At 35.3% G+C, this 16,189-nt stretch overlaps 2 protein-coding genes across 7 annotated transcripts; one reads left to right on the top strand and one right to left on the bottom strand.

The window, feature by feature from the left end:
- Positions 1-2,745: 2,745 nt before the first annotated feature.
- LOC132050663 (U1 small nuclear ribonucleoprotein C-like) lies at positions 2,746-7,111 on the top strand. Of its 2 annotated transcripts, XM_059442029.1 has the most exons (5): positions 2,746-2,815; positions 2,907-2,949; positions 5,465-5,506; positions 5,582-5,831; positions 6,564-7,111. In XM_059442029.1, the coding sequence occupies exons 1-5, from the start codon at positions 2,808-2,810 to the stop codon at positions 6,815-6,817; spliced, it is 597 nt and encodes a 198-aa protein (XP_059298012.1). In that variant the 5' UTR covers positions 2,746-2,807; the 3' UTR covers positions 6,818-7,111. The 2 variants fall into 2 exon arrangements, with proteins under 2 accessions (XP_059298012.1, XP_059298011.1); XM_059442028.1 differs by lacking the exon at positions 2,746-2,815 and having other exon boundaries at positions 2,848-2,949.
- Positions 7,112-7,539: 428 nt separating this feature from the next.
- On the bottom strand, positions 7,540-13,268 carry LOC132050662 (uncharacterized). 5 transcript variants are annotated; one of them, XM_059442024.1, is made up of 4 exons: positions 13,179-13,268; positions 9,699-10,324; positions 9,495-9,614; positions 7,540-9,120 (listed from the first exon to the last, which is right to left on the bottom strand). In XM_059442024.1, exons 2-4 carry the CDS (start codon positions 10,311-10,313, stop codon positions 8,320-8,322), a joined length of 1,536 nt encoding a protein of 511 aa, XP_059298007.1. In that variant the 5' UTR covers positions 10,314-10,324; positions 13,179-13,268; the 3' UTR covers positions 7,540-8,319. The 5 variants fall into 5 exon arrangements, with proteins under 5 accessions (XP_059298007.1, XP_059298010.1, XP_059298008.1 ...); XM_059442027.1 differs by lacking the exon at positions 13,179-13,268 and adding an exon at positions 12,150-12,411; XM_059442025.1 differs by lacking the exon at positions 13,179-13,268 and adding an exon at positions 10,453-12,136.
- Positions 13,269-16,189: the final 2,921 nt, after the last annotated feature.

The raw sequence follows: 16,189 nt of genomic DNA, 5'->3' as shown, positions 1-16,189 counted from the left end.
AATACGAAAGTTTCTATATATTTATGTATTTTGTTCAAATTAATCCCATCAAATACTATGCAAATTATTCTTTCACACAAATACATGAATTTAATTTAAAATACGTATGGGGTTTGATTGAAACTTCAAATACATTAGTTATGTTATCAAATACATGGGTAAATAAAAAAACGAAATCAATATTGAAAACTTCAAATACATTACCACTAAATACGCATGAGTGATGCAAATTGTTACTCACACAAATACATGATATTTAATATAAAATATACATGGAGTTTGATTGGAAACGTCAAATACATTAGTTATCTTTATCAAATACATGGGTAAATAAAAAACGAAATCAATATTGAAAACTTCAAATGTGTTAATTGATCGTGTTTGTTTTTGTCACGTATTTTCAGGTGTTGAAGATTTAATTTGAAATTTGAATTTTTACGTTTGAATGTTGAAGAATGCATGGAAGAAGAGACAGACTATTAATTTTTGCGCAAAAGAAGGTAAAAAATATCTTAATTACTCATTTAATACCACCACCGTTACAGACCTAAAATAAAGGAGTTTGTTATTTTTTTCAGATGCTTTCATGTATTTCTTCGGCAAATACATGCGAAAACATACACAAATCTTTTTAGTTACGAATGGTAATATTAAAAATAGTAGCTACAAATGTAGGAATACAACAAGGTAGTCATTTGAGAAATTTTACCTAATTGGAAAGGGTTGTAGGCCCAAACATTCAAAGAAGCTGTCAAATTACATTTGAGATCCTCGTTAAGAGAATCATGCGCACTATGTGAAGTCTAATGAGTGAAGATACTTATAAATGAAGAGGAAATATTTTATTTGAATTATGGTATGAACTTGTCTTATTTTCCTTTTTTTCCCCGGTTTTATAGAGCTATATATTTTTTGTTTTATTTCATTTGGAAAGTTTGATAATTAGTTTGGAGTATATGTAATATTTTGGAGATGAACTCTTATATTTGTACTGTAATTTCAATTATCCATTTCAATAAAATATGGGTTCACAACAAAGAGTTTAAAAGAAGGATTACAAATAACGGTAGAAGCTATATATCAAGTTGTTTATGTGGCATACTTTTGACTTATAAAAGGATCATCCTGCTTAAGTTTTAGCCGACATAGTGTACTATCAGTATTTATATCAGCAGAAGATAGTAGATATCTAATAGAATAATCAAAATCAAGAACGGAGTTAGCTTATTAAATGATGTTCAATTGAATCTCATTCACTGAAAAATTACAATATGCAAATAGGATAAAAATTATATATATATATATATATATATATATAACACCTGTTGAATTGAATCACCTTGACGTAAGCAAAATTTCTAGTCAAATGGTTGAATCCTCTTGACGTTAGCAAAATTTCTAGTCCGTTGGCAAAGGGTATCCAAAAATTACTTTACATGACAAGACATATATTTTTATAGTTTTGTTAAATCTAACAATCGGAATTTGTTAAATATTTAACAGGAACTAAAACTTGTACGTTTTGACAAGCTTAAAGCATTAAAACTAATAAGGAATATATTTCAGAGACTATTTTAAACTTACTCCCAAATATAAGGGGACTATTTTGTAATTTTATCAACAAACTTGAGTAACCCGAACCTGAAATTTCCACAAAACATCCTTCCTGTAAATCAAACTTTAGCTATTTTAGGGTTCAGTTTATAAACAACAAAGTAGTTTCTCATCTTAGCTTTCAATAACAACTTCAATTTTTCTTACACTCTCTTGTGTATATAGAAATGTCTCAGTATGTTTAATTCAATTGATTTGATTATTTTCTTCTAAAATTACTTCAATTTTCATTACCCCCTTTTCACAAGTTGTTGTTCATGTGACACACTCTTGGCTTATTAAAGGATTATCCGACCTAAGTTTTAGTAAACAGAGTGTACTTGTTAATATCTGTATTAGTGAAAAATAGTAGGTATCAATAGAATAGTTGAGGTCAGAGACAAAATTAGCTTATCGAAAAGGTGTTAAATTGAATCTCATTTACTAGAAACTCATAATGTGCAAATAAGGTAAAAGTTAATTTTTTTTATAATATATAACTTGTAAGATTCCCTTGACGTGTGGAAACTTATAGTCAAGTGGCAAAACGCATCCAAAATTTACTCTATGTCACAAGATTATTAAATCATTTTTCAAAATTTAATCAAATCTAATTGTCAGAGTTAAATAGATATTTAATGAAAATTAAAAGTAAGTTTAATACATCAACAATCCCTCAGATTTGCAAGTAAATTTTATTTATACACTCAGAAATACGACTTGTTTTAATTGAGCACCTGAATATATAATAAAGTGTTCATATTAGACACTCTCAGTTCAATTTTGTTAATACTATGTTGGGCACAGTAGCTATAACCAAAGAAAGTGACATATATTTAGTGCTTAACTCATCTACGTAATAGACATTTGATAACAGATGCATTTTTTTTTTTAAATTTGAACAGAAAACGTCTAATAAGAACGCTTTATCACGTGTTCAGGTGATCAATTGGGCCAAATTGTAGTTTATGTGTCTAAATGAAATTTGTTGGTAAGTCTGAGGGGTTGTCGAGGTATTAAACCTAAGTATATTTAAGAGACTATTTTAAACTTAGCCACAAACACAAGTGGCCATTTTTGTCATTTCATCGACAAACTTTAGAATAACCCGAACCCGATATTTCCACAACATCCCATAAACCAATTTATAGCTGTGTTAGGGCTCTATTTATTAACTCTTCTTCATCTGGGTTTTCACACAGTGCGTTTTTAGAATGCCTAGGTATGTTTAATTCAATTAATTTTATTATTTTTATTTGTAAAATTTATTCAATTTTCCCTATCTTTATGACCCTCTTTTTTTTTTTTTCCAGGTATTACTGTGACTACTGTGATACTTACTTGACCCATGATTCTGTAAGTTATACTCAAAGAATATCTGTTTTTAACCTAGGAATTTTGTTAATACTATGTTGAGCACAGTAGCTTTTGCTCAAAAAGTTTTTTTTTTTTTTTATGACATGGAACCTGCAGCCGCTACCCGAAACGGGGTGCATGCAGGGTAAACTCAGCTCCTGTGTAATTAGCTAGCAAACCACACAGGAGGGCTCGACCCAGAAGGGAAATTCCCTGCTGTTGTAGGCAGGGGGTTTCGAACCTGAGACCATCATTATGAAAGCCTCATGCTCAACAAACTGAGCCACCCTTGCGGGTGCTCAAAAAGTGTATTTGTGTGCAGGAATTCATTAAATATGTACAAATGTTAGATAATGGTTAATAACAAACCTGAACTGTTACTTTTTTCGTGAGTTTCACACCCCAAGTATCAGTTGTTCCCTTTTTACCCACCTGAACAATCACCATTTATTTGTGTATTAAAAAACGCTCCTTAGTGGTAGTTCAGGTTGGAAAAGGGAACAATTGATAGTTGGCCTAATTAGTTAGTTTTGAGGTGTGTTTAAATACATAGATGGTAATAGTTTAGGTAGGAAAAGGGAAAAAGTGATAGTTCAGGTGTGTTTTTCTACCATTAACTCAACTTAGAACCTAGTAATTAGCACTTGAAATCGTCGTTCTAAAATTCAAAACCCATTAAGTTGAAATCCAGGCTATGCCTCTGCCTCTGGTTAGTTGGGTTTGTTTCTTCCCTGTGCTCTTGATTTGCTGATTGCCTGTTTTTATTAAGCTTGATTAGGTCACACATAACGTCAACTTGACTAATCTTTATGATTCCTTCTACGTAAAACTTTATTCATGTGAATTTTTTTTCTAGGAAAAGATTTTAACTTGGAATCGTTTGTAGATTGTTTGGTGTTTGGATGAGTATTAACGTACATAAGTTTTACACATAGTAGTATGTATGGGATGGGGTCCTGTTTTGGTAATACAGCAATAGCATACTAGTGTAATCCCACTTGTGGGGTTTGGGAAAGGGTGGTGTGTACGCAGCCTTATCCCTATCTTGTTAATAACTTTTAATATTAAGGGGATGCAATAGTAACCAAGGATGTGGTCTAGCGGTTAGTGAATTGAGAACCATGAGATGTCTTATTCAAATTTCAGTAGAGGCAAAAACACTAGGTGATTTCTTCCCATTTGTCTAGGCCTTAGTGGACAAAGTTACCCGATACCTGTGCCAGTAGGTGGAAGTAGGTAGCCCTAGAATTAGTTGATGTGCGCATAAGCTCTCCTGGACATCATGGTACAAAAAAAATTGTAAGGTTGACCATAGATAATAGTGTTTCGAAAGACCTTCAATCTCTTTCCATATAGGCTTAGTGAAAATAGGGCATAATGGAAGGAAAGATCTTATATAAGGCGATATCAATTAATTGGGAATATGTTTTAGTCATGCAAGTACAATTACTTTAAGTCCTAGACTTTCAAGTCTTTTGCTCATGATAGAGATTTAGAAGGCGTTTAGCCATGGAAACCAAATTTTTTTCACATTTTTTTGGAATTTTGAAGTTGGAGTTGTGTTTGGTTATAGTTTTTGCAAAGAATATCTGGTTGTTTGAATGTATTGAATGTAAGTGAAAACAAGATTTTGGTGTTCTCCAAATTCCAAATACAACTTGAAGTTGTATTTGAAATTTTCATGGCCAAACGTGATTTTCAAATAAAGTGGAAAAAATTTCCGGGAAGAAGTGCAAAATTCTCATGGCCAAACGGGTCCTTATATTCTAGTAGAAACTATTGAAAATTTCTAATACTTTCTGTTTCTACCTTTTTTTTTATAATATTGGCTTGAGATGAGCTTAAATAGAGCAACAAGGTCAATGATGGTTCATATAACCAACGCTAGCTTAAAGTGTACTAATAGTTGTTTTTCTTTTTTAAATTCTGACAATAGTGTTTACATATTAATTGCAAAAAGTGAATTGTACACATAGTTGTGTGTTTGGTGATGGGGTAAGGGGGGTCATGTTAGTACAATTACTTTACTTTAAGTCCTATACTATCTATGAGTCATTTAGTCAGGACAAATATATATTCCAGTCGAAAATATAAGGAAATTATATTACTTTCTGATTCTATTCTTTTGGTATAATATTGGCTTGAGACGAGCTTAAATGGAGCGACATGGTCAGTGATGGTTCATATAACCAACACCAGCTTAAGCCGTAAAGTATGATACCCATAGTTGTTTTTTGTTGAAATGTTGAATATAGTGTTTACATATTGGTTGAAAACAAATGAATTGAGGTAAGAAGAGTTGAAATGAGTTGAGGTAAGAAGAGTTAAGATTTTCCTCTTTGATCAGAAATATAAATATTCTGAAGCAGCCAAAACTATGGAGTAAAAGCATTTTATGCAAAAAGGTTCACACAACACACAAATATTATCCTAAATATAATATTTTTATAGGAGTACATTTGATCTGCTGGCAACTTTCTTGTGCTCTCACTAACATTTGTCTTTTTATTTTCAGCCTTCTGTTAGAAAGCAGCATAATGCAGGCTACAAACACAAGGTATTATTTCTATTTCCTCTGAGATTAGGTAAGTTATCACTTTTTAACAAGCCACTCACAAAATTATACTTTCAGGGAAACGTTCGAACTTATTATCAACAATTTGAGGCACAACTGAATCAAAGTCTAATTGACCAAAAAGTCAAGGAACATCTAGGAGCCTTTAGACCAGTTGGCCTTCCTTTTCCCCAGCTGAGGCCTGGTCTTCCTGGTCTTCCACCTCCTCAGATGCAGATGCCAGGCAACCCTCAAATGCCACCCGGTTCCCAGTGGGTCCCGGGTATGCGGCCTCCGATGCTACCAAGGCCCATGCCTGGTGCTCCAGGTATCAGCAGCATTGGAAGCTCTTATTAGTACCTTGTTATTTTGTATACCTCTTGAAGATATTTATTTTTATTAGGCCCTTGAGAAAATGACAAAACAGTGCCTTATGTTTGAGGGTAGGTTCAACATTGTCCCTTAAGTATGCATTTAACCATTTTAGTTCTTTAAGTTTGCTAAAAGTTAACACTTTTAGTTTCCGTAAAATATTTACCAAACCAGTGCATACTCCCTCCGTACCAATTTATGTGAAGGTGTTTGACTGGGCGTTTAAGAAAGAAAGACATACTTTGTAAACATGTGGTCTAAAACAAGTCATAGAGAAATGTGTAGCTATAATTTATTTCAATAAGGGTAAAATGGGGAGTTTAAAGTTAAATTGGGACAGAGGGAGTATTATTTTGGGAGGATGTAGCAAGCTAGATTTTTTTGACATTTCCCTTTAAAGCATAAAATTCACTAATGTAATTGAAGCTCATAATTGTTTATAGTTATTTTGGGAGGATGTATATAATATCTTCTACATATTTGTTTTTCAGGCCATTTTGTATTCTGCTTGTTTGATTAACAGTGTGTGTGTGTGTGTGTGTGAACATATATATTAAACTCACACGATTATATCATGCTGTAGTTTTTGAAAGTTTGCATGTCGGTGTTGCCTTGAGAAGTTTTCCTTAATTATTGTTGTTTGATTAGACCTTTAAAAACCAGATGATCTTCTTTGTGATGGTATCAGGTTATGCACCTCAACAGATGCCTCAGATGTTGGCACCTCCCGGTGCTCCTATGCCTGGTCAAGTCAATAATATGCAAAGGCCTGTCGGTGGACCTCCAAGTGGAATTCCAGGAAGTATGGGAATGCCTGCTTCTACCGGTGGCCCTCCAATGTTTGCACCACCTCCCATGTATCAAGGAAATACCACCGTGCCAGCTAGCGGAGGAGGTGATAGTTCTAGTATCAATGCCCAACCTGCAGACTCTGATCAATAGGCTGATCTATGTACATAAACATCCAGATGCTACTCTCCTCAAGCTATTCTTAATCTGGGTTTCAACATGTTCCATTATCTATGTTGTGATGTTAAATGCTAGATAAGGATATGGTTAGATGTAAGTTTTTTGGAAGAGAGACAATTCATTTACTCAGGAAAGGTTTTGGCTAGCAAGATTGATTGTAACTTTAAAATGCCTACATGGTTTTTGTTAGTTCAGTGAAACTAATTTTTAATGTCATGAACTTGACGATTTTTCTGTTTTCTTTACAAGGAACAAGCATTGAAGGTATTTTATTTGATGAGCTAGATATAAGCACAAGAACTTTTTGAATGAGGATTGGAAATTGTTGATTGTAGTTCTCTTTTCTTTTTGTGATAATGATAGTTCTTGTTCATAGTTTAGGTTGCAGAAAACAATTTGTACGATTGTCCACAGTAGCCTTTTCTTGCACAGTCCGCGAAAAGTTTTTAACTCTTCAAATTAAATTTCATCAACAACTCTTGAGTGAATAGCGAGTCAGTCATAATTCATAATCCATATTCTGTTATTGGATAGGTAAGATCAATCCATTATAACTGAAAATTTTACAGCAAAGTTGAAGCAAATTAAGAATGGTTTTTCTTTCCTTCGAGGCTGCGGGACAATGATACAATTTTTTAATAATAATGTTCACATTGGACCCAGCTTTGAGGATGTTCACTTTTGAGATGCCACATTGAAATATAAAGAGACTTGAACAAAATACCCCTCCAAAGGAATTGTACCAACTCGAGAAATTTTCAGACTAGTCCTTTGAGCTGTTCAAAAACTGTTTACTTTTTTCATATAGAAGTGACACTGTCACAGGTCTCTGTACAGGCAAAACATCAGATAATCCACTAGAAACAGAACGTATTGTACATAGGATACCAAAAGATCATATTCAGTTTGGTGAAGATGCATCTCTTCCACATTGGGCGCTAAGAGGCGCCTCGAAACCAAAGAGAGAGTACTGGAGTTTGAGCAGAGACCCACCTTGCAAATGAGATTTATAGCTGTGACAAAACTTCCCTAGGAAAATCTTTCACAAACTAAGCAGCTGCTGCACCACTATCCGTTATATTTGCAGAGTTCATACAGGTTAAGGAACCTAGTGCATCATGACCTGTTCCTGTGATATAACCTTACAGTTAAATGTGACTCCCATCAGAATCCTGAAGTTCTAGTTCAAGCATTCATCATCAGGACCCTACTAAAGATATGGACAAACATCACATTGTCTGAAGAAGTGAAGCAAATTATCCAGCCTTTCCTCCTCTTTTTTTTTTTTTTTTTCTCGTTAACCCATTACAAGGACCCCCCACACCTCCACCTGGATATTCGGAGGCCATCAGGATTATTTCCCAGCTTGTACAGGAAGGAAATGTGAAATACAATAAAACAATTTTTTGGATTCTGGAGTCCATTGGAGCCACAATAGGCATCATTGAGGGATGGATGCACTTTGCAGCACAGTGTCATTGGCGTGATGGAGGTGGGCGAGCAAAAGGATACTGAGGTAAGACTGACGATGACTTTCCAGTCTCATCTCTAGGATACTGATATATGTGGCTATGACCTGATAGCGCATGAGGAGCCTTTGGTGGATAAAATCTTACATTTTCAGCAGGCAATCTTCCTGGATAGCCTCTGATGTCATTCACATAGTTGGAAGCACTAGCAAATGACTCTCTGCCCGTCGAAGGCAACTCTCCATGTCTTATGGTTGTCCTTGGCAGAGAAAGATACCGGTTCACAAGCGAGGTGGTACTCTCATCATAAGGATTTACATTAGCTGCAGCTACTGTACTACTACTTTCTACAGGAGGAGCAACAGTAACAGGTTGCCCATGGTAACTATTAAGACCATAACTGCGGTATTCCCTTTCACTTGGAAAGCGAGCATTGGAGTAACCATGTTCATTCCGTGAAGGTGCCTTCAGGAGCTGCTGAGTTGTTCCTTGTTCAGATCCATAATGATCCAATTTGTAGTTAACGTGCAGTGAAGTAGAAGGCTGCATATGTTTTGCCTGTTGAAGACCACAGCTTCTGTATTCTTTCTCAGTAAGAAAATGTGGATTATGGGCAACCTCCCTAGGCATAACATAGCGGTCTGCACACTGCTGCCTTCCATGATCATGTGGTGAGAAATTCCGACCAGGTAAAGGTGGGGCCACTGAGGGCTGATTAGCTGGCTGAGCCACAGGAGCCGGTAGTACTGGTTTGAGGGTTGGATCAAACCATGGTGCAGGTCTAAACAGCTCTGTTAACTTCTCAACCTGCTCAGTCAGACCAAAAATATTAAATTCAGATCTTAGGAGAATAGTGAATACCTTTGGTGCCGTTTGTCCATGAGAATTATTGACTTTTTACGGAATAATTTCTCACTTTATTTTAAAATCAGTGTTTGGTTATAAAATTTCCAAATCCAACTTGGAGTTGGATTCCAAATTTGGAAAAGTGCTTCAAATCAAATTTTCAACTCCATCTTCATAAATTCCAAATAAAGTGCTCTCTTCTCTCCTTTGAAGAAAGTATATAATCAACCACAACTCCATCTTCAACTCTAACTTTATAAATTCCAAATAAAGTGAAAAATATTTGGAATCTATGGCCAAACGCCTTCTTACTAATTAGGGAGGTTATTTGTTACCTGCATAACTGTCAGCTCAGTCTTAAACTTGCGGGACTTTTCATCATAATTGTCTTTAATTGCTTTCTTGAACACATTCTCTGGTAGTGGAATGCAGTCCTTGTGAATCCGAAAAGGAACCTGTTGGATGACCTACCGTCAAGATAAACACCAGCAGACTCGAAGAAGATGAAACTATAAGATAAGAACAGCATAATAACTGACCTGAGCAGGGAAAGCCCCACCGAATGCCGCTGGTTGAAGTCTCATTCCACCAGCAGAAGATGCCTCATAAATACCATACATGAGCTTCAGATCGAAATCAAAGAGAAAAAGTTTAAGACCAGGTTTGACTCCCATCACAAAGTCTTGCTTGCTCGCAGAAACACCCATCACGCGATATCTGTAACAATCTTCTTTGGTTCTCGCATTGCACATGAAAATTACTCCACCAAGACTATTTAAAGTTTTTGCATCCCAATTCACCTCTCCCCGTCCTTCATTTAGACCAAAGCTCTTTTCATTCTTTTCATCCTTACTCACCTCTCCATGTCTTTCACTCGTATCCATTTCTTTGTTCCCTTCATTAATATTTTGAGACTTGCTAGCATCTTCTCCACCAACATCATTTCCTTGGTTGCCATTTTTTGCTTTCTTGTCTTTATTTCTGGCTTGCATTTGCACAGCTTCTTTGGTTTGTGCAGAGTTTATGTGAGAGAACTTTTTTACAAGTTTACGTTTACCCTTCAGTGCCCGGGAAGCTTTTTTTCCAGCAACAGTACTTCTAGAACTAGATTCAGCAGCTTTATTGCTTTGTTTCCTGTTCTTTTTTGGAGCCATAGAATTTCCTCCTGTCAAAATCGGAAAAAGCAATCAAATTCTCCCAATCTAGCAGAAACTACGAATAGGAATACGGAAATTTTTAACATGCTGGGTAGTACGTCTGTTTCAGTTATAGAGCTCGTCCGAATTTCCTTACCTTATGCACGAATTACTTTAAGCAGCAAAAAGACAAATCCGCTAACAGGAAAGAGCATTCATGCGCAACCATGTATATTTGCTACTTACAAGTTGGTATCAATCAGGATGAACCGTCATATTACGTGGCTATAAAATTCAAAAAGGAAGTCTCTTTAAGATTTTTGTTCAAACAATAAGCTCAGTTAAATCCTAATCTCTATAATACTAATCCTTGCATAAAACATTTCTAGACCAAACAACCCCTAATAGTGTGTGAATAATCATTTCACATTATTTAGTCACGTCAACTTATACATCTTGGCTACTAATACCATACACCTGTAATGCAGAGGAAATCACAAGAATGAATAGATATTTTGCAGGAATAAATTCCCCCTGACAGAATTTATTCCCCTTGCATTAAAAGAAAAGGGTTTTCCTCCCTGCTACAGAATTGGACATCAACACTGATGCAACAAAAATGATGATTCTCATTTGCAATTATTCTATAAGCACTATTAATGAAAGAGGGGTCGTCTAGTGGTAAGGACCCTCCTCCAACCATAAGATTGGGTGAAGTCACCAATGAACAAATGTGAAAAAAAAAAAAAAAAAACCGTTGTCCATGATAGAGGATTACGGTATGGGGTTTCCCATTTCCAGAGATCCATAAATAAAAAGGACAGCCCGGTGCACTAAGCTCCCGCTATGCACGAGGTCCGGAGATTAGTATTATTTTTTCAACATGCACCATGCCATCTTTATATCGAAACAAAAAGTAGTAAGGAAATCCAAGACGGATAAAATTAACATCATCCTGGAACACAAAAATACTAAAAAAACGAAATTTGTTAGCAATTGTAGTTCAAAAAAAAAAAAAAAAGTTGTGTTGTGGAACAATGCACTCCCCACTAATTACTACTACTACTTTTTTGGGGGTGAGTGGGGGGTTACGTTCTTCCTAGTTACTACTCTAGTAGACAAATTATTAATAGTTACTAAAGATAATAATCATCAAGTTCTCTCGCATACTATTTACATAAACCAACTGATTACAATTTGAAACAGTTAGAAACTTAAATTCATTCCGATCATGTGAGCATTTTGTTATACGACCCCGTTTGGCCATGAGAATTTTTCGCTTTTTTCTGGAAAATTATTTCACTTTATCTGGAAATCAGCGTTTGGCCATGAAAATTCCAAATACAACTAGAAGTTGTATTGGGAATTTGGAAAACAACTAAAACCTTGTTTTCACTTTTTTCACTTTCAATACATTCAAACAACCAAATATTCTTTGCAAAAACTATAACCAAACACAACTCCATCTTCAACTCCAATTTTAACTCCAACTCCAAAATTCCAAATAAAGTAAAAAATATTTGGTTTTCATGGCCAAACGCCTACTAAAATTTGTTACTTGAACCCCAGGAATTAAAAACTCCAAGCACAAATGATAAATACCACATTACCAGAAGTTTGGAGTCATCACCACAAGAAAAGCGAATCATCGATTAACTACACTTCAATCCCAAACAAGTTAAAATCTTCTTTATGAATCATCAGTATTCATTCCCTTCAATTCAGGTTCTTTTACTACAGGAAGTAAATATTGACTGCTCGATTCTTGCGTAAAATCTACAAAAAAAAGCTCTAACAAATCGAAAATGATACTTAATTCCCATTTGGCCGATCCCAAATTGCATGAGGTCTTACATGTAAAGGGTCCTGTACCCACGACTCAAAATTTCCTTGCCAAGCTACATGAAACAGATTTCCGGAAGTCCACAGAAAAATTATTGCTAAATGACCGAAGTGAGAAGCAAAAATATTCTAATAAAGACGTTCCTCAGTAATATCATCATGGCTCTCGAAGTCATGTGCGGTAGCAATACCAAACCAAATACGACGAGTAGTGGGGTCCTGAGCTAAGCCTTGGCTAAACCTCGGAAATCATAATGCCATAATGCTTTTTCACTTTTTTAAAACTGTTGGACATAGAATTGTTACAATTTTCTAGAATCCAACTCATCAAAAAACTCCAAATATCGGTTTTCACAATTTTCACTCCAAACAACTCACAAAAATCCGAAAAAATCAACTCCAATTTCCTAATACCATTTTCAACTTGAAAACAAATACTCCCTACTTTTCGCTTCCCGAGATTCAAACTGCATGAACTTTGACCATATCATTTTAAGCTAGTATTTTTTTACCAAACTGATATGAGAAAAGTTAAAATTTTTCATCTTAAAATATTAAGTTAATGTAATCCAATTTAGCTTCAAAGTTTAGTCAAACTGATTCTCAACAAAACGAAAAGTATCACATAAATTGGGACGAAGGGGTGCTACATTTATCCAAATTTCACAATTCTTTATGTCCAAACACCCCACTTAACTAATAAGTACAACTTGAGAAAATACAAAAAGAATTGAGAAAAAACAACTTAAACAAACAATCTTTTAAGTTTTTTAAAAAAAAAATAATTTATATATTTAAAAACTACCTAAAAAGTATTATAAGTCATAATAATTAACAATTTAAAATATTTAAAGGGCATATGAATAAGTCGCGGTCAAAATTTTCTTGTTTGGCTCTTAAAATGCGAACTGTATCACATAAATTGGAACAGAGGGAGTAGTAGTATATACTAGTAAGAATCTATTGATAAGTGATTTAGTTTTTTTTTTTTTTTTAATTATTTGTTAAAAGTGAGAGAATAATAATAAGTAAGGAACTTACAAGTTAAAATTTAGAGATCGCCAGAAAAAATTGAGACGGTTGTTGTTCCATTCAACTGTGAAGGATAAGAGTGATAAAAATGGAGCAGGCAGGCCTGGACCATTATCTATTGGGCTTCTCAATTTATAATCCATCTTTTATTCACGGGCTTCATTTTTTTTTTTTTTTTTTTTTAAGGTTTTGTGTGGGTGGGTGGTTGTGGTGGGGGGGGGGCATTTTTTTGCGCGGTGCCCTTCTTTTGGGTGGTCTTTAAATTTTGCGCTTCATATTTGTGGTCTTTAAATTATGCCCCCCTTTTTCCTGGTCTTTAATTTTTTGCCCTTCGCATTCTGCGACTTTGAGCTTTTCGCGCGGTTACGAGTTCGAACCACCGCGCCAAGCAAAAATTAAAAAAAAAAAATCGCAAGACAAGGTTTGAGTCGCGTGTATGGGACCGGCATACTTTTGTTGAATTACAAATTTTTTATGCGGACCGGCATCTCGTAAATTATGGGCAGACTTAGCGTAAGTATGCGGTCGTATGCTTTGATAATTCCGCTTCACAAAGTTATGCGGTGGGGAAACATACTTTTAATGGGCAAACTTTTATGCGGACCGACATAACTTTGTGAAGGAATTATCAAGTTATCTTACGGGACCGGCATCTTATCGGAAATGCACTTGTAAAGGCGTGAGTATCTTGCGGGTCCCGGCGTAAAATTTGTAATTCCTTAACAAAAGTATCTTGGGTCCGAAGGCATAACTTTGGTAATTATAAAGGGTTTTCAAGTTGGTCCAAAGTCACGGTTTCGACTACCATCAGGGTTGTCCCGTCTCGATGTCGTTGAAAGCGGATAGAACGCTACATATGTATCTGCGAAGGTGAATCAATCCCGTAAATTCCATCAAAGGAGATGTTGCATTGACTTCTCATTGAAAAACATCAAACCGGATTACTACGGGATCACGGTGCAATATGTTCTACCATTGATGAGAAGACCCGGAAGGAAGCGATGGTATGAAAGATTATAACATTCAACGGATACGGGGAAAGATACATGGTGACTAACGAAAAAAGCGGCGACATTGTGTTCTCACGCAAAGTTATGATCAAAGTTATGCTTGGGGTGGGGGCATATTTTTAATGGGCAAACTTTTATGCCGGACCCGGCATAACTTTGTGAAGGAATTATCAAAGTTATGCGGGACCGTACGCATCGCATGCAAATCGCCTTATGAGCATAAGTATCTTGGTCCGCGTAACTTTGATAATTCCTTAACAAAAATATCTTGGGTCCGGCATAGCGAAATTTAAACTTGCCTTGCGAATTTTTTAAAATTTTGACTACGCGTGGGTTCGAACACGGAACCTATGGGTGTTAGCCAGAAGGGCAAATTTTAAAGATTTCAAATATGAGGGCAAAATTTAAAGACCACCCCCGAAAGAGAGGGCAATTACGCGAATTGGGGGGGGGGGGGGGGGGGGTGCGGCGACGATGTGCGCGATTTTGGTGTCTTATTTTACATTTACAATCTGCATTTGACTATGTTTTTAGAAGTAAATTAAACGGAAACAGTCTCTCTACCCCATAGAGCTAGAGGTAAGTTGTGCGTACATCCTACTTGTGGGATTATATTGGTTATGTTGTTGTTAGCAATTCGCACGATCGTCCGTACCTTGGGGTGGTCTTTAATTTTTGTCCCTAGAATCGTTGGTCTTCAATTTTTGCCCTTCAGAGCTTTTAAGTGATTAAAAAGTGATCGAAAATACCCCTAATATTCTGGGTTCGAACCCTAGTAGTCAAAAAAAAAAAAAAAAACTGCAAGGCAAGTTTTCATAATAAATTATGTCTATTCGGGCAAAAATGCATAAAAAGTATATCTTGTCTGACATGGCTACATAGAAATTAAGTTATCCACTGGCTGTATCTTAGAGACATAATTTTGTAGAAATTAATATCTTAGAAGCATGCGTGGGCATACTTTACTGAATAGGCATAGTTTGTATGAAAACCTTGCCTTGTGATTTTTTATTTCTTTTTTACTCTGTACAGGGTTCGAGCCTAGAATCTCTGATTTAAGGCAACGTGAATAAGTATAATTTGGGCCACAAATTTTCATTAAATGAGAAATAGGGACAAAAATTAAAGAGCAGTCCATATGAAGGATAACCGCGCAAAAAAAAAAAGTTTTTTTTAGAGAAATTAACATCAATAGTTGTCCATCAAAATAGTTAGCAAATATTTTTTTTTTGTATATTACTGTATGACATACATAGAATATATATATTTTTGATATACAATAGTGTATATTCTTGTAGCAATGTCTGTACGGTCAATATGTTCTTCTTGCTTACTCCATCAGCTCGTTCGCTCTTTGCTACCTACTCGAACTATTAATATTAGCTAAATAACCCTTTCTTTGTGTTTAACCATTAAACACAACCAAAGCAAAGGGAGGAAAGAGCTATAAGGAGAAGGCTGATTATTTGGCTAGCGAATGTAATTATTTTGGCCGGACCTAATGTGTAACTTACCTTTTTTAAAGGGAATTTTAACATTTTTTTACATGTTTCAAACCCAAGTTCCTCCATAAAAATTCCAATCCAAATGGCCAAAAAAAAAAACATTTATACGTTTTCTCATTGGAGGGGCGAGGGTTCCTTAAACTCCCACAGAAAAGAAAAAAGAAAAAAGATTAACCGGATTTCTTGCTCCTTTGTTAGTTGGCGTTAAAATGCTTTTTGTCAGTATAACAAGTGGTGGAAAACAATCTAATCATTTTCCTTAGATTTTGTTGATGCCACATTTTGGTTAATCATTTTCCTTAGTAAAACATTTCCATAATAGTTTTCATAATAAAAACAAAAAGAAAATTGCGCATTTACATTTGTTCAAGAGTTATAATATCCATTAGCAAACCAAGTAAATTTACAAGGGAATAGATAACATGACAACTTTTTTCTGGACAAACTATGAGAACTTAGTTACTGTACCAATATAACCAGAAATACATCTTCCCAGCTAAGGATA

This window comes from Lycium ferocissimum, chromosome 3 (assembly GCF_029784015.1).
Source record: "Lycium ferocissimum isolate CSIRO_LF1 chromosome 3, AGI_CSIRO_Lferr_CH_V1, whole genome shotgun sequence".
In the NCBI taxonomy this organism is placed as follows: domain Eukaryota; kingdom Viridiplantae; phylum Streptophyta; class Magnoliopsida; order Solanales; family Solanaceae; genus Lycium; species Lycium ferocissimum.
The sequence above is the reverse complement of the archived record's forward strand: the minus strand, read 5'-3'. Positions and strand labels throughout refer to the sequence as shown.

Excerpts from the sequence above, each read along its gene's own strand:
- LOC132050663 (XM_059442028.1), top strand. The coding sequence starts at position 2,881 with ATGACCCTCTTTTTTTTTTTTTCCAGGTATTACTGTGACTACTGTGAT. Across the intron at positions 5,507-5,581 it reads ATGCAGGCTACAAACACAAG|GGAAACGTTCGAACTTATTA; the intron begins GTATTATTTCTA and ends TTATACTTTCAG. Across the intron at positions 5,832-6,563 it reads GCCCATGCCTGGTGCTCCAG|GTTATGCACCTCAACAGATG; the intron begins GTATCAGCAGCA and ends TGATGGTATCAG.
- LOC132050662 (XM_059442024.1), bottom strand. The coding sequence starts at position 10,313 with ATGGCTCCAAAAAAGAACAGGAAACAAAGCAATAAAGCTGCTGAATCT. Across the intron at positions 9,615-9,698 it reads GTGGGGCTTTCCCTGCTCAG|GTTCCTTTTCGGATTCACAA; the intron begins GTCAGTTATTAT and ends GTCATCCAACAG. Across the intron at positions 9,121-9,494 it reads CTGAGCTGACAGTTATGCAG|GTTGAGAAGTTAACAGAGCT; the intron begins GTAACAAATAAC and ends CTGACTGAGCAG.